This window comes from Rhagoletis zephyria, unplaced genomic scaffold (assembly GCF_001687245.7).
Source record: "Rhagoletis zephyria isolate East Lansing unplaced genomic scaffold, Rhagoletis_zephyria_1.1 Rzeph_scaffold_02124, whole genome shotgun sequence".
In the NCBI taxonomy this organism is placed as follows: domain Eukaryota; kingdom Metazoa; phylum Arthropoda; class Insecta; order Diptera; family Tephritidae; genus Rhagoletis; species Rhagoletis zephyria.
In genome coordinates this window covers 58,892-77,810 of record NW_016159208.1, presented here as the reverse complement: position 1 = coordinate 77,810, position 18,919 = coordinate 58,892, and the positions used below count along the sequence as shown (strand labels likewise).

The following is an 18,919-nucleotide window of genomic DNA, read 5'->3' as shown; positions in this document are numbered from 1 at the left end:
TAAGTGGGCGGTGCCACGCCCATTTTCCAAAATTTTATCATAAACGTATTTCTTTGTTGTTGCCATTCTTTGGACTAAAAATTTGGTTTTTTGCGTTCCTTTACTTTTCCTGTTATTCTCTTTTAGTGAGCGCATTTTGCTTACGCTCTGGCATTTTGACACTTTTCAGATTTTTGTCCAAAAAGGTAAGGAATGAACCTATTGTTGACCGCATGAATAATAATTTTTATTATGCATATTATCTATAAATCATGTCGTTGTGTTAAATTATTCTGTACCTTATGTGTGCACACGTTGTCACAAGCTAAAATTAAAAAAAAATGCAGTAAAAAGCCACCACCAAATTGTAAACAACGAACAAATGTATATAAACGGCTAATGTCAAAGTCGCCCAACTTTTTTCCTAAATGCGATTATAACGGGCTACTAAGAAGAAGGCGTGATCTTGTATTTTTGGTTCATGTGCAACAGGCCTAGGGCTTGAATTGCTGCAAATCGGAATCGTATTAAATGACTTGAAAAATAGTAGCAAAAGATAAAGTCGGTATAACCAAAGAACGTAGAACCTTATCTACGTTCTTTGGCAATACGTTAATTCTTTTATTTTAAAGCTCTAATTTATTTTGTTTAAGCTTAAATATTGGTATGAGTGGTTAACGAACACGGTTAACAATATTATACTGTCAATTTGTGTAGCTAAAAACCCCTTAAACTCAAGAAATTTCGTTTTAATGATGAACAAAAATTTGGCAGTTTGGAAACTGATTCGGTACGCGTTTTTTACCTAAAAATAAACTGGCTGGCAACACTGCTCCAACCCTGAACAGGCCCAATCAGTGTTGCCGGTTTCCAACTAAAGGGGAAATTTGACCTTTTAAGCGCCAATACCATTTGGCCCGACTTTTGGATAATTTTGATTTTTTGACCCTTTTCCAAAATTATGTGCAACTTTTGCCCCTTTTCAAAGATTTTTTTAGGAAATGTTAACAGAACCATGCTATTAAAAAAATTTTTCTCTTGAAANCGATTTCGGCAACACCCAAAAATAGAGCTTCTGCACGAGCGTTTGTGTGGTTTTTCCCAACTTGTCAAAATTTTTCTTTGCGGTTGGCACGCAAGACTCAATTTATTCGCACACCATGCCGAAAAAGTTACCGATTGCCACTGGCTCTATATCAGAATATTGATAATGTTGCCGCCAGAACGCTTTAGTACAAAGGAAAAGTCACCGCAGTAGATGCCAAAATACAAGCCCTGATATATATTGCTCTCTATATTCTAACATTTGTGTCAAGATATAAACTCAATTCTGTGAAGACGGGCAGTTACAGACAGCTGTCACAAACTATCACCAGCCTCTGCGGGAAAGCGTTTATTACCCGAAAAAAGTAGACGAACAGACCTGCAGGAACCAGTGACAATCAACGACAATGTCCGCAAGGAACACAGCTATCGCAAAATGGCAGGCCTTCCATGCAGTTTTGGTGTTGCCGTACGCTCTAGAAAAATATTAGATGGTGAAATTTATGGCACGCTACCGGGTGCGCTATAAGCCGACAAATAAAGTATTTATATTTAATGCGGCGAACAGTAACCCATAACAAAGTACGAAAAAAGGCATCACTTAAAACTTTTAAAGTAATCGCCACTTTTGCCTTGCAGCAACTGGATTTATGGTTATGCTTGCAACCCTGTTTTGTGCAAAGCTTGTCCCGCTATTTTATTTTCAAATTCAACGGATTCTTTATTCTTTTACTTGTAAGAAAAGCAAAAATAATCTGGTGACCCTTGTTTTCGTCAATGACCCTTTTTTGCGACTTTCTGAAAAGCGCAACGGCAACACTGGGCACAATAGTGTTGTTGTCTCAGTTTTAACGAAACAGCGAACGGGTTGAGATGTGTTTGGGTTAATTTGGCTGAGAAAAAAATAAAAAGAACGAGTGAAAGTATAAGAATATTTGTGCATTTGTTTGGAATAGCAGAGTTAAGTATCATAAATGTTTACAGTGTATTAAACTAACTACATTCAAGAGGAATTTCCTGGCAAAGAAGTCGCAAATGTGAATATAAATAGATTGTCAATATGTATACAAAAGCTATGTGACCAGGATAAAGTGCATTCCAAAGTTATCTGTTTTATAGAACGAGGTATTAATGTGCAATATGTGTAAATTAGTATGTATGTATATACAAGTAAAACTTAAATGAAATCTACAATAAAATCCAATTTCAGTAATGGAGAATGTGCATGTGCAAATTTGAAGAACACAAGTTTGAAGATACATATGTATGTACATATGCATGTATCTGCTTACGACAAAAATTCATTAAACACTACTCTCCAGTGAAAACCTTTAATTTAAAGTGTATTAAAGTTGGAACAACATCTAAGAAAGTGACAAATTTTTAAACTGAAAGCAATTAGTAATATCCAGGTGCGTGTTCTAAAAATGTCCAAGAAAATACCTAAAAATTTAACCATCAATAGACACTTGTTGGTCTTGTCGCTGATTGTATTCATGGAAGAGCGGTGTTGATGTTATCGTGTTGTCACTTGTATTTTAGAAAACTACATGGGTACCGAACTCGAGTGTTCGACCATGAATCTTATATTTCGAACACAATGCTATTGTTATTAGCAGGTTATCATATTGCTCCCAATCTGGTTGATGTTTGGGTGCATGCAGAGGCTGTGATCTAGGCGCAATCATCGTCGTGAGTGTGAATTAAATAAAAAAAAAAGAGTTATGAACTTCCGTAATTAAACACACAATAAAAAGTAGTGCCGGTGAAATGCATACAATGGTATTTAATTTAGTGCTCGTTAGGGATATTGCCATAAAATAATAGTAATACTTACCTACATACACACAATTTATAAAAGAATTAAATTGTCCTGAAATGCATCCATATATGTACATATGTATGTACATACATACATACCAACCCACATATCGTCGTTGAAAGTAGAAAACCGCGCATATTTGTTTGCAAAACCCCGTAACTGACATAAGATATGCTCACCGGAAGTCCTAGCATCAAGCCTTATCTATTCGTACAAAATATCAATTTATAAAATTAACCTGAAATAGGATTGCTTTATAAAAGAGAGAACCGTTTTGAAATAAGTTAATTTTACTCAATTCTGTAAAATTTGGGCAACCTTAAATACACGATTTTGCATTATCTTAGTACCCGGTTTTGTACTTTAAATGACGATATTATGTATATATGTATGTATGTATGTATGTATTAATAATATTTCATTTCCAAATCTTATTATTTTCAGATCTAGTTTTTGGACACTAGTCAAAGAGTATAGGTTAAAAATACACATGTACAATTATTACTACAGAAAATAGTACAATACACTAGAAACGCACTTAATTTTATCAAATAGTGGATATCTATATTATATTTTTAAATCGCAAATTACGGCAATTACCAAAATCTGCATAATGTCGAGTCCGACTGAAGGTGCGTCAAGTAATGAAGCGAGAAGTAATGAGAAAACGGTTGACGCAGGAAGTGATCGCAGAAGTAGTGCTTCTGTTGTTGTAGCAAACAATGAAAGCACAGTAAATTCCCAAAAACCAGCATTCATGCGAAATATTGAAATAGACGATCCGACTCACGGAACCGATTCAGGGTTCTTGTCGGGTTCGATAAGCTCAAATCTGGAGGAGCAAAAGAAAGAGAAGGATAGGTCCTCTGGAAGAGAGGAGGGCAACTCTAAAGACAACACTGAGAGTTTGCATTGTCACGAGAAATCTGAAGAAGTTTGTGTTGTTGATTCGGGTTGCATTGAAGAAGAAGACGAATACGGCGAACATCAACCTATTGCACAACAACACACGCAATCACCCAATCAGCAAAAGAAAATATTTGACTCAAGTTTGATTAATAAAAATATGAAACTCAAACACGATGTCGATGCTCACATCTCGGAAAGATTTTGCAATCTTACTTTACAAAATGAACCAATAAATGATTTGAATGCTTCTAGCAAAGTTGCAACAATAGAGCCTCTAGCGACAACAACACCAAAAGCGATAGAATCTAATCAGCTACCCGCTTGGGAACAATGCTATCAACAAAATGATGAGGGAGATACGTAAGTTACGATAGGAAAATTTACATTGTTTTGGTTATTTTCTCTTGAATACTTATATTATAATACAAATTTAGTGCTAAAACAGGCGATAAATATTTAATATTATACATTCTCTGGCGGTCAAAAGTGGATGAATGGTGGTGGTGGTGGTGAACAAAACCAACTTCAATTCTCTTATACAAATTTTAGATTATCGCTAATTTCTTCACGATCCAATTATCGGATCTAAACAAAATTAGTATCGGACCACCCTTGATGTAGCACCTTTCCGATGGAAAAAATTATCGAAATCGGTTAATGTGGTCCAAAGTTATGTGGTAAAATACATGAAAAACTGAACTGAACTGATAACCTCCTCCTTTGTTTGAAGTCGGTTAATCAGGGTACTCATCTATAAGCGCAAGTTTCATATTTGGGCGATTGGGCAATTTTGCACTGTGTGTTTCATTAGGATGATTTTATATTTTGTTCAATTTCTGATCTTTAATTATTAGCCGACTTCACAAAAAGGAGAAAGGTTATCAATTTGTTGGAATATTTTTATTTATTTTTTTTACTTTGGATCACGTTAACCGATGTGAGGTGTTACCTCACAGGTGGTCCCATATTAATTTGGTTTAAATCCGATCATCGAATCATGAAGAAATTAACGATAATCTTAAGTTTTTATATGGAGTTGAAGTCGGTTTTGTTTTTTGCTTAAAAATTACTTGTTTGACGATACTTACTTTAAAAAGTTGAACAATTGACACTCAAATGTAAAGCTGATGTCACATAAAACTTTTGCTTCGCTTTACGTGACAGATTCGCTTTGACAGATAAGATGAATTGTATGAAAATGCACAAAGCATGCCACATAAATCGTTGAAGCGGCAGCGCGAAGCGAAAAGATGGTCAACTCCCATCTTTTTGCGCGCTTTGACAATCAGCCGGTTTAATATTTATTTTGTTTCGTCCAAATTCGGGTTTTCATGCAGAAACATAAAACTTAATTACATTGCTGATAATTTTAAATCAAAATAATTAAAATCCACAGCAACTTTGATGAGTAAAAAAGCGGTACAACATTGTTTTCTTGGCGTTCATTGTGGCATACCTTTTGCGTCTGGCGCTTTGCTGGCAAAGTTATAAATGTCACGCAAAGCTACAAAGTTTTATCTGGCATCAGCTTTATCTGGCATCAGCTTAAATCTTACGAAAAAGCGTTGAGCACAAATCAGAATGACAAAATTGCCGCGCAAACATGCGCTTTTTGTGCAAATGGCTTTCCATATAAATTTTGACATTTCTTTTGCGAGGGTTTTAAATTGCACACTTTGCCGGAGTTTTGCGCTTTTAAATAAGTATCTTTAATACTTTTTAAGCTAAAATTGTTTTGTTCTTTTTGTATACAAATATGGCTAATGCTTTAACAAAAACCATATACATAAATCAAACTTTCAAACTTTATACAGAATTTAGAAAATTTTAACAAATTCAAAATATTCCAAATTTTTTTATCTAAATTTTGGGCTTTTTAATCGGAATTTTTATAAAATCTTTGGGTATGCAGTTACAAGACTGGTCTTTCCAAGGCAGAGGAGGCCTTCCTCTGTTATCAGCATCGCTGCCCGCGTTGAATACTTTCAGAGTAGGGGCGTTTCTGTCCATTCGGACGACATGACAAAGACAGCGGAGCCACTGAATTTTAATTCGCTGCACTATGTCTATATCGTTGCAAAGCTGATACAGCTCACCGCTAAATCGTCTGATTTCAAGGCTGACTTTATTATTGGTGTTAATGCTGGTTCCCAAATAAACGAAGTTGTCTACTTTTTCAATCTTGCAAATGTCAACAGTGACGCGTGTGCCAAGACGCGTATGCTGACTGTTTGTATGATGCCAGGAGATACTTCGTTTTGGCCTCGTTCACCACTAGACCCATTCGCTTTGCTTCTCTATCTAATCCCGAGAAGACAGTGCAAGTTTAAAGCGCCTAAAAATTCCCATCGATTTTTAATATTTTTGTTTTTGCTGAGGGCTTCTGCTTTTTTTTTTCATTATAAATAGCACAGTATAGGAATACTGGCGCTGATTTTTGAATTTTTTTTCGCAAACGGTCTTACGCATATTATTCCACAAGAAATTCATGTTTATACGGAAAATAGTGCAAAACGCCGGCAACAAAAAAAAATATCACAAGTTAAGGCGATTATTTAGCCGCTCGAAACTTGCACTTACTTTACCAAAATTTTATAAGCCTTGTAACTGCAGACCTAAAAATTTTATAAAAATTCTGATAAAAAAAAGAAAGTTTAGAAAAAAATTGGTGGACTTTTTCTATACTCTGTATGAAGCTTGAAGGTTTCATTTATATGATTTTTGTTAAAGGAATAAAACAAAAAACGGCCTCAAGCTCAATAAAAATTGTTGAATATAATTGTTATAAGGCCAGAAATAACAAAAACAAAAAAAATTTATTGAAAACTATTTTAAATATTAAAAACAAAACACCATTCATCCACTTTTGGACGCCAGTATATGTAGTGCATTGTAATATATAACTTCTGGTTGTTGTGCACTTACTCTTAATAATAAATAAAATAAAAAATACATGTAACGATTACCTGTTTCTTTTTTGTGTAGCTATCTCCACTTAGCATGCATATCAGGACATGAAAATGTTGTAGCTGCTCTCATCCGCCTCGCTATACATCCTTGTCTTCTGAACATTAAAAATGATTTTGGTCAAACTCCTTTACATCTAGCCGCGCAAACAAAACAAAGAAGGATATTGCGGATGCTTTTACTTGCCGGCGCTGAGGTATGCATAAGCTCATTTATTGTTCTTCATTTAATCTTAAATATGTACATTTGTATGTGCATTAGGGATGTTAATTTTTCGGCTTTCGGTGGATCCTGGGATTTTCGGGATGGCGTTGTCACAATCCCGGGATCCCGGGATTGGTCCCGAGATTTAGATATTAATTACCTTTCCACAACTTGAATCGAAAATATTGCTTCTATATTTTTTGAGAAGCTCTCCTACCATGAAATAAATAATAAATAAATGGGTTTGAAACCTACATTTTTATTTAAAGTGGCGTTTTGATTTTTTTCTCTCTAACCACAGGATTTATTTTGAAGGAGTTTGTAATTTGAAAGATATGATTAATTCCAAAAATTGTTAAAAAATTCAATGCAATATAGAATAAAAATATGGGTAACAAATGTAATAGGAAATATTTTTAGAATTTATTAAATTTAAATTTTTTGGATTCACAAGGACGAATAGGTAATTTTTAAGCTGACAAAGTTAGAACAACGAAATTCGAGGATGTTTTCGAGTTTATATAAGCCGTTAACATATAATTTTTTCAAAAACAAATATTGCGAAATTAAAAGGATAGAATTTTAAAATGACATTTTCAATATTTACCAGCCCTTCTGCACCAGAAACTTGAATCTGTTTAAATTCTACAGGATTTCCTCATTAATTTTATACCCATACTTCTTCTCAAAGCACATTTCTCTGAATTTTTTAAGTCATTTTTGAATTACTGACGTCAGAGTGAAAAACTAAAAACGCAATTTTATTATATGTGGCCCAGGGTTTGGCGAATATATTGATATTTGTGTTTAAAATTTACTATCGCGTGGTGTTATGTGTATAATGAGCTACATTTCTAAAAAAATATTAATTATTAAATAAAAAAAGAAATATAGCCAATACTGGTCAAGAAAAGGAGTTTCTATTATTGCCATCAGTACAAATTACCACTCCCGAAAATCCCGGGATTACCACTCCCGAAAATCCCGGGATTACTTGTCAAGAATCCCTGGATTTTCGGGACTTTAAAATGTCCGGGATCCCATTCCTAATGTGCATACATAACATTATTTAATATCAATGATTATCTACTATCTGAATCTTAGTAAAATTTTAGATTAACTAAGCTTAATAAATCCTGTCTTTATTTCATTTAAGCCAAATATACGTGACCGACACGGAAATACACCTTTGCATCTTGCTTGTATGTCTGGGGATGAGCAATGTGTCAGCGCTTTAACAGTTCCATTTAGCGCTTCAGAGATTAATGAAGCACATCGTCAGTATGGTTATAGATCTAATGATAAACTGTTTTCTTCTCTGAGCTATGCATGCCTACCGCCCAATTTAGAGATTCGCAACTACAATGGTAAGTCGCTACTCTGCTATTATAAATGTTATTAATTTAGAATCTAAACATTCTCTTACAGCATATATTACATAGTTAGTTAGTTAGTTATGTCTTGGGTGTAACAGAATAAGAGACACCGCGATCTGAAAGTGTGGCCAAGATATCTTCGGCTTCCCTAATGAATTCTAAAAGGGCCTCGGTAGGCGAATTCCTTATTACAAAGAGTTCGACCATTGAAGTTTTGAAATGGATCAATCTTTGCCTGGCCAAAGCCGGACAGTGACAGAGAATATGCGGTGGTCACACCTATTCGGTGCATATATTAACTGAAAATATTGTTGTTTGCAAGAAGAAAAAAAATTTTAAATTGTTAATGTTTATTTTTGCCATGAAAAAGTAGTTCGTTTCATAAATATACATATTTATATTATTATACATTTATACATACATATGTATGTTTATGGTAATATATATGTATTTATGTATGTGTGAGAGTCAATATTAAACGTGTCGTCCCGTCTTTTGGCTAGCCAGTGCTACAGACGGCACAAATGTTAGGTGTCGCTGGGAAATTTCTGAAATTATATTGTTATTTATAGATATCAGATATAGACAGAAAGTTCTGTACACCAAATGCGCTCATTTAATTATTCAACAGACGACGCGCCAGTCCTCTAAAAAAAAAATACTGAAAACTGGCTGCGGAAAATGAATCGTTAATGTGTAAGTATATACACATATTTAAAATGAGTATTCTAAAATAAAGGAAATATTGAAAAATACTGCCAAAAGAATAAACATTAAAACGGATAAAATATGTATAGCTTGGGGGTTAAGAGATATCTGAAAAAAAGTTTTTCGTAGTCGGCGTAATGTACCTGTGTGTGTACATTCATATATATACATACATACATCCATATGTACGTACTATTTGCGCATATGCGTTAAAAAGAAGAAAACGTTTCAGAATTTTGCATCTTCATGCCATCAACTCAGTACAATGTACAGTTTTGGCACACTTAGCATTGATTGCTGACGTCAATAGAATTGTGCACATTCTAATGATATTTTTATTCGCACATTTTTTGTGTAAAAGCAGTGAGAAGTACGATGTCTTTAATGTATTAACCCCATATTAGCTTTTTGGTATATAAATATGTAAAGCCAAAAGCTGAAGCCTTTTTTTGTAAACCTGTTAGATATTTACATAAATCATATGTACATATGTAGGCATGTAAGTCATAACAACGAATTTAGTATATTGATCGCTTAAAGTGGCTATAAATAGTTTAGTTATTTTGTGCAGCACAACGTGAATGAGGGGAGTTTTCTCCAATCAAACGGTTGCGTTGGGCACATACACCTTGTACGCTTTATTTTTTGTAGTAGTAGCCAGTAAGACGTCAACGTACCCTTTATTTGGTTTTGATATTCATGTAGGTTATAGCATAGTCTCAAAGCGACAGGTTTCAATTTGTCTGCCACGCACATGTACATACATATTTTTGTTAATGCCCAACAAGCAAAATAAACTTAAAGTAGGTTTTTTTTAAGTTTACTAAAACAATTATAGAACTTACAAAACGCATATTTTCTGTTTGTAATACGCATGAAAAAAGCTATATTATCGAAACGGCACCTCGTTTATAAGCGTATGAATTTAGGTACATTTATAATAAATTTTAAAAAGAAAGTACATATTTTTTTTTGTTCTGTCGTGAACATTTGCATTTTACTTTTAAAGTTAAGTGATTTATAAATATTCGCTATCAACTTTTATAAAAGGTTCATTTGAAAAAACTTAAAATAAACTTAATACTGAAAACGTTTATTGATCTCCTTAAACAGGGACCGTAAATAGCAGTTATTTTTTTCAACAGTTAAACTTGGCCAGATATTTTTTAAGGCCGAAATAAAAGTCTTTCCGGATAGTAAACAAACCGCTTATCCAAATTAAAAAAAATTTGACATCAAATGAAAGAGGACTTAAATAGCTTTTAAACAGAAATAACAAACGAAGGTTACCATTTTTTTTTTTATAATTTAATACAAAAGAAATGCATATTACCTGACCCAAGGTTCGTTCTATGGTAACTACAAACATTTTTTATTGAAATATTTTTCAATAGCTGGCTTTCCGCCGGGTTTCCTCGCTTAAACATTTCAGTTTTAAAGCTATTTTAGTCCTCTTTCAGTTGAAAACATTCTTGTTTAATTTGGATAAGCGGTTTGTTTATTATTAGGAAAATACTTTTATTTTCGACTTAAAAATTTCTGGCCAAGTTTAACTCATGAAAAAAAGTAACTATTGTTTACGGTCCCTGCTTTAAAAACCACTTACAGAAATGTTTGTTGGGGTTTTTATATGTACGCACACATTGGTAAATACATTCATATCGTCGTTTAAAGTACAAAACCGAGTATCGTCATTCTGCAAAGCCGCGTAACTGACATTTGCTGCCAAAAATTGGATTTGCTCACACAAGCTCTTGGCGCAATCCTTATACATTCGTCCTAAAATATACTAGCCAGAAATGCGATTGATTTTTAAAGAAGAGAACTATTTTGGAATAAGAGTGTTTTTACTCTCTAGAAAATAATTTATGCAACCTAACATACGCGGTTTTGCCTTATCTTGATACGAGGTTTTGCATTTTGTTGATACGCGTTTTTGTACTTTAAACGACGTTATGCACATACAAATTGTATACTTGCGCAGCTTTTTGGCATTTCAGTCTTAAAACGCCATCATGCCAAAGCTCTCATTGTAGTCATCGGCTACGCTACGCTGCTGCTAAATATAACGTTTTTGGGGTTTTCCCCAACAACACATGCCAGCGCCGCAAAGGCAATAGTATGGTCAGGCGAAATTCCACACGAAACGTGTTCGCAAGGCGCAGCTAAGCAAAGTAGAAGAGAGAGGCTACAAACAAAATTATAAAACATAAAAGTCTTATTTTCGAAAGCAGACAAGGAATAATTTACTTTACATATGTACATTACGGTTGGAGATTTTCCCCAAAAAATTTTAAAAAGATTACCAAAAAGTTACCAAAAGTATTAGAAGCCTTTTTTCTTTTGACTTAAACAATGGGCGTTACTTACACCTTCGAGTTTGTATTAAAGTTGCCTAGAAGTTTTCATAGGTATATACTTACACGATATCTGCACTTGCCAAATCGGTTAAATACACTTTTTGAAAAGTCTTAAACTTAAGTGTCAAAGTTTATAATAACTTGATGTTGGATTTATAATATAAAGGCTATCTAAAAAAATGTACTTTATTTGATGGCATCTCTCACGTTTTTTAATGGAGTTAATTGATTTGTCATGCACGCGTGAGTAACGCCCATATTTCATAAAAAAATACAGTGCGCATTTCCATTTGATCATTCATAACTGTTTTATTTATCTTTTTAAAATTCTTTATTAGTAGCTAGATTTTTTCTTTTATTTTTTTTCTGACCTTAGCTCCTTGTGCCAAATATGTTTGTACATATCGCCAATCATAACTCAAAAATAAATTCATTCCGTAAGAAATTTGCTACGTGTATGTAACTTTGCCGCAGATATTGTAAAATATTTTAGGGTTTTTAGCAGAGACCATAACGATTGTAAGAAATAAAATTAAATATTGCTCTATAAATATTACTGAACAATGGAAAAGTAAGCACTGCGCGCTTTCACTCATCAGCACCTGGGTTCAAGCCCTGGTAAAAGCAACATCGCAAAAAACATAGAAAAATATTTTTTCTTAACAGCGGTCGTCCCTCGGCATGGCAAACAAACACCGCTCGGAGTCGGCGTAAAACTGTAGGTCCCTCCCCTTTGTGTGACAACATCAAGGCGTACACCACAAATCGGAGGAGAAGCTCGGCCAAACACTAACTTATGTGTAAGCGCCAATCTATTACATTATTATTATTATGGAAAAGTTGTTTTCGTCTCGCGGGACGATTATTTTAAGATGTAAATTATTTTCGCCTTCTCATAATTATTATATGGGACTTTTATTTTTTTATATTTATTTTAGGTCTCTGCTTTTTAGGCATTTAGTCTAAAAGTTATAAATTGAGATCGGAAGTTACTAAATTACCAAAGAGAATAAAAGTTACCAATTTTGGTAACATTTTACCAAAGTGGCAACCGTGGTGTTCATATGTACATATGTACAATAATAGATGAAAATATTAAATACACCGTTACACATAGAGGTAGAAATGTGAAAGCAAAAGTTTCAAAGTATGCGACTATTTTCTAGTTGTAGCTGGCATCACCACTACTGTTGGGTAATAAAGCAATTAAATAGGAAATCAATACAACCGAAATAAACTAACTGAAGTAAAATGGTGCATTTCTTTTTGATATTGTGCTCAACATCTACATATGTACATATATGTAAATTAGACTGCATCACCATACAAAAAAAAATCGGTACTGTGTTCCCACTGGAATTATAAAATCTATTATATTTTAAGATCTCCACCAAAATATTTCAGAAAAATATTGAGATTTACGTGAGCTGGACCGAATGAAAATACCGCCAAAAATGGAGTTTTTTATGAATTAAAATAGATTCTTAAAGATTTTTTTGAAAACAAATCCCCTCAATTGACAAAACGGTTTAAGCTTAAAAAATTTCGAAAGGTACTTTCCCACCATTTTTGTTTCTTTGCTAATAAACTCATTCAAAGGATGAACGAGAAAGGTAGGATGAACGAGCGTCATTCCAAGCTGAATTGAGATGTGTTGGTATTTAAAAAAAAAAAGAAAAAAAAGTGGGACATGGATGATTTTTTTTTGCACAGAAATAAAAAGAGTGAGAAAATACCTTTCCACTGAGACCCCAAAAGGCTAAATCAGAATAGATTTGGCCCAGTTGCCCAACTTTTTCATAAATCAATCTTTGAAAAAAGTTAAAAAACAGCATCAAAAATCTCATTATTACGATTCCGTTGAAAAGATTTTTAAATATTTGTATGCAGATTTTTTAAATTTAATCTGCTTTGTCATCTGAAGGGGAGTTTTTTCAAAAAGTTCTTTAAGAAAATATTTTTATTTATAAAACAGCATTTTTGGGGGTATTTTCAAATCGGTCCAGCTCACGTAAATCTTAATACTTTTCCGAAATATTTTCGTGGACGTCTTTAAATATAATATATTTTGTAATCCCGGCGGAAACCCCGCAATTTCTTTTGGTGATGCAATAATAAAATTGTAACAGGCCGATGTCTGTACATTATAGATATTAAAAGAAAATTAATATGCTCATTGAGGTTAGTTATCGATTAGAGAATGATTGGAGAACTAGCCACATTCTCCATTCTCAAACGTTAGAGAACGACTCGAAAACTATCGGGAATCATAGCGATCTCAACATATATGGGACATAGTTCTCGATTCGAGAAAATATGAATTCTCTAATCGAATTCTAATGTTGATCTCTAATGGGATTCGTATGTGAATTTCAAACTGCTCTTTTGCTTTAATAAATAACACGCTTTGTTTGTAAAATTTGTGTTGAATGTATTTGCAATAAAATAATCATGAATTACTGGAACTTAAAAATAATTTATGACTCATTCATTTGGAATATTATTTATTTACATTTATTTGAATTTGCGTTGTTTCTCTAATCGTTCTCGAATCGAATTATAGGCCCTTGTTATGAGTTGTATTCGATTTTCGATCTTCGCTGCAACCGTGTCGAAATTTTCGTTGAGTATCGAAATTTCTGTCGAACAGAATTTTGCTTTCGATGGTGTAGCGAAGAGTTATAAAATTGTTAAAAATGTATGATTTTGCATTTGTTTTCTTTACTTTTGGCGGGTAGACACTAATTTTAAACAATTTTTATCAATTTCATGCAGTTTTAACGTCGTGAATACAAAACACAAGCTCGAAAGCCTGCTTTTACTTGTGAAAAAAAATCCCAATACTCAATTGGCACGATGTCTGAGAACAAATCATAGAGCTATGGATAGTTTTAAAATATTTTAAATATATTTGGCTCACAAACGCTTTTTTAGAAAGTCGGAAGTTTTTAGTAAATCTGTTGACAAATTTCTTAAATATATTTTGTGTAAAAATATATTGTAAAGACTACACTTAAACTCTCTTAAACATTTACTACTCCTGGCCAGTTCACTAAACTCTGACGAATCGTTGAACCCCAGAACTACGTTGTACTAATTTTTACCACCTTTTTATGAACTTGCTTTCTTTTTTATTTCATTTTAATTTGCATTAATTTACATAAATATGTATAAGCACACTATTTGTTTGCTCGATTTGTAAACAAAGCTTCTCAGCGGTGAAAAATATACTATTGTGAACAACATAAACGAGCGAAGTTCACAATAGCGCTATTCTTCATCGAATGAGCGCCATAATACCAAATGAAAATTCGTTCGATCCGCACTTTCGACCACAGTCGAAGATCGAATGTAACTCATAATAGGGGCCATAATGTAGTGCTCTAACTTCGTCATCGACTCGAGAACGATTACAGAATTACCCTAGTTATCTAATGTAGAAATCCACATTTCTCTAACGGTAGAGACTGTGTTTGCTGGGTTATAGCAACAGAAGCCAAATCAACAACTTTAAGAATTTTTGTCTGTCTTTCTGTATGTTTGTACGCGCGTCACTCGAAAACTAATATATGGAACCGAATACATACAGTTTTCCCCGCTGTATTGCTTGAGATCTAACTTAAAATATAGAAAAAATAGAAAGTTGCCACCTGTTTGAAAATTGCAGTTTAGGTAAATTTTTAAGATAAATTAAATGTTGCGATATGGCTGTCAAAAGAAAGAGGTTTCAGAAAGCTTACAGCCAAAAAAAAATTTTGTGGTAGGTGCCTCCTGTTTGAAAATTTTAATTTAACTTAACTAATAAGATAAATTAAATATTGAGATATGGGTATCAAACTAAAGAGGTTTAGGAAAATATTTTCGAAAGGGGTTGCCACCTTTTTGAAAAATTTAATTCATTTAAATTGATAAAATTCAAGCCCTGGTCATAGCAATATCGCAAACAAATTTAGAAAAAAGGTAATGGCAAACCTCCGAGTGTATTTCTGCCATGAAAACCAGCTTCTCATAAAAATACAATCGTCGTTCGGAGTCAGCGCAAGGCTGTAGGGCCCTCCCCTTTGTGTTACAACATCTATACGTACGCCACAAATCGGAGGAAAAGCTCGGCCAAGCACTAACATATGTGTAAGCGCCAATCTATTATTATTATTAAACAAAAAATATGAAGGCGAAACACAAGGAAAAAAATTAAAGTAACAATTTCAGTGCATGTTAGTGCTAACCAATTTATTATATTACCGCGTACTTCATTTTAATTACCTTTGAACAAAAAATTTACTGAAATAAACCAATGCCAAAATACACATAAAGAAAGAGATGTAAAAAACAAAACAGAAATAGTAAACTTCAAAATTAAGAACGTCACACACTTTTCTCAAGTGCTATTGTAAATGGCTGCTTGTCAACCGGTCAGATCTGTTCTAATTGGTTTACGGATAAGGTAAATGTTGAATTAGTACTACTTTGAAGAAAGTACGCGATATGTAGACTCGAATTATAGGATTATAAATTAAATTTTCAGGAGAAAGCCGATACTTTACTGTCTCTTAATAGCTCCGAAAATATATGTTAACAAACACCCGCAATCACAAAAAATAAAGAATGCTTCATACATCGAAAATTTCTTTAAAAATATGGCTGTTGAAATCTATTTTATTTTTTATGAATGACACCAAAAGAGTTTCGGGAGGGAGTAACAACACAGAAGTACTTTTGAGGGACAGTGAAGCACGCCGGATATTTGCTAGTATGTACCCTTGTGGTCAGCTGACATTTCGGCCATTTTTGGCAATTTTTATTTTGTCTATTTAATTTCTGTATGTTTTTTTTTAACAAAAATTTAGCACATTACATAACCAGCACAACATAAATCCACATTTCAAACTTCGAGCAAAAATTAAAAAAACTAACAATTACAACAAAAAATTTTAAACTTCTTATTAACATTTTAGGAATTCAATTCATTCAATTTTAGTAGGTTAAAGTGCAAATTTGATTTTTAATAATTTTTTTGGCTGATGGTGTTGAGCATTTTCTCGCATATAAAGTATGCTCGACAATTATTTTTATATGGAAAAAAATGCCTAGCTATAATATAATGAGCTATAAAACTGCATACCTAAAATTTTTTAAATTTAATTGTAATAAAAAGTTTAAAATTTTTGAGTGTAATTAGTAAAGTTGGCTAAATTTCTATAATTTTTGTAAGAAGTTTGAAATGTGTGGAATGTGTGTGTGAAATGTGAGTGTGTGGTGCTGGTTATGTAATGTGTTAGACTTTTATAAAAAAAATTGCAACATTAAATAAACAAAAAGAAATAACGAAAACTGGACAAAATGTCATTAACTTAATAAGCTGACCACAAGTGTACATATATAAAAATATTATTTTCATAAACTTTATTATATTCATAAACTTCCCTATCATTTTCTAAATATACAAAAATTTCATTCAACTTCGCCAACAGTGCCGCGATATTTCTAGTGCAGCACTAGTACATTGAAATACGTTCCCAAACGGGATTTCAGTTCTCGATTGTTGGCATCTTCTATCTATATATGTATAGAAAAATGAAATGTCTTTCGTATGACCGCGATGCCTGACCAAACGGCTGAATCGACTTCGATTCTGTATACTTTTTTGACCACACTATTCTCGAAAACTATTGAACGGATTTGGACTAGATTTCTTTTCATATAATTTGTATCGATAGGGGTATTGTCTTTAGTACTTAAAATTTAGAATTTATATAAAAAAAATTATAAGATCCGCACTATTCGTTGGATTACAATAATGTATTACTTTTTGAGAAGGGTTGCGACCTTTTTAAAAATTATAAGATCTGCACCTTTCGGTGGAATAAAAAAAATTAGGTACTAAGTGAGATAGTTGCCGTCTGTCTAAAAAAATATAAGATCCGCACCGTTGCATTAAAAACGTCTACTACAGCTGACATGTAAAGGAGCGCAAATTCGGTGTTGGATTTGTGGTGGGAGAGAGACTCCGTCGCCGAGTACTGTCGTTCATCCCGGTGGACGAGCGTCTAACCACAATCTGCATCAAAGCGAAATTCTTCAACACCTCGTTCATCTGCGCCCATGGCCCGACGGGAGAGAAGGACGAGGTGTCCAACGATATCTCCTATGAGCGCTTGGAGCGCACATACTGCTTCTATGCCAGGGTGGGCAAGGAAGGGATCCTAGGAATCACCATCGGAAAATTCGGTCTCCACGACGAAACGTCCGACAACGGACTGGGGCTCATCGGCTTCGCCGGGGCCCGATCAATCAAGCTAAGTCACTACCTCCAGATCGAAAAACGAGAAACCAAATCGACCATGTTGTGATAGAGGGAAGGCATGCTTCCAGTGTTTTAGATGTACGTACACTCCGAGGGCCAACCATTGACTCGCACCACTTTCTTGTTGCAAACAAGATCCGCACCCGCCTCTGCAAGCTTAACGTCGAAAAGCTACAGTCAGAACAGATGGCCAATGCATTCGCTACTCGACTCTCACACCTGCTTTCAGAGAGCACTCTTCAACAAACCGACATATGCGAGCAGTGGAACCACATTTCCCGTTCATTAAGTACCACCGAGAGCCATGTGGACCGTTATAGGGAGCTGAAGAGGGAAGCGAGACGTATTTGCGCAATAAGTAGAGAGAGGCCGAATTACGTGAGTGTGAAAAGCTTGAATTTACGGAAAGTTTTAAGACCAGGGCGAACAATGGCGACATAGTGACTGATGCCCAGATCGTACTTAAATTATGGTGGGAACACTTTTCCCCTCTACAGAATGGTAGCAGCATGGAAAGTTGAGAAGATGAACCCGAAACAGCTTGAAAAACAACAAAGCTGCTGGAGCTGACTGCCTGCCAGCTGAGCTGTTCAAGAATAGCGTCGAGGGGTTATGCAGAATATGGTCCGATGAACGCATGCCTGACGACTGCAATTTAGGTGTGGTCTGCCCAATCCACAAGAAAGGCGATCCCGCCATTCGCACCAACTACCGCGAGATCAGCATTCGAAGCATAGGTTACAAGGGTCTTATCGTATTGTGTGAAAGACTGAAGCCAACCGTCAACGAACTGATTGGTACTTATCAGTGTGGCTTTAGACATGGCAAATTCACCATAGACCAGGCATTCACAATACGCCAAATCTTGGCGAAGACCCGCGAGAAAAGGATCGACACTCACCACCTATTTGTCGACTTCAAAGCCGCTTTCGATAGCACTAAAAGGAGTTGCATATACGCCACGATGTCTGAATTTGACATCCCCTCGAAACTGATACGGCTGTGCAAAATGACGTTGAGCAATACCACCAGCTTCGTCTTCTTCTTCTTCTTATTTGGCGCTGTAACCGCCTAAGCGATTTTGGCCGAGTCCAAAACAGCACGCCAGTCATTTCTCTTCTGTGCTAACTGACGCCAATTGAAAATGCCAAGTGAAGCCAAGTCCTTCTCCACCTGGTCTTTCCAACGCAGAGGAGGCCTTCCTCTTCCTCTGTTACCAGCATCGCGGCCCGCGTTGAATATTTTC

At 34.5% G+C, this 18,919-nt stretch overlaps 1 protein-coding gene across 5 annotated transcripts in view; it reads left to right on the top strand.

Annotated features, from left to right (window-relative positions):
* Window positions 1-1,811: 1,811 nt before the first annotated feature.
* Window positions 1,812-18,919, top strand: part of cact (NF-kappa-B inhibitor cactus) — a 48,400-nt gene continuing 31,292 nt past the window's right edge. The window contains exons 1-4 of one of the 5 annotated variants that reach the window (XM_017620347.1): window positions 1,812-1,983; window positions 3,290-4,114; window positions 6,740-6,917; window positions 8,082-8,292. In XM_017620347.1, coding sequence (XP_017475836.1) covers window positions 3,459-4,114; window positions 6,740-6,917; window positions 8,082-8,292 — 1,045 coding nt within the window. In that variant the 5' untranslated portion in view covers window positions 1,812-1,983; window positions 3,290-3,458. The other 4 variants (XM_017620346.1, XM_017620344.1, XM_017620345.1 and 1 more) reach the window with 4 other exon arrangements.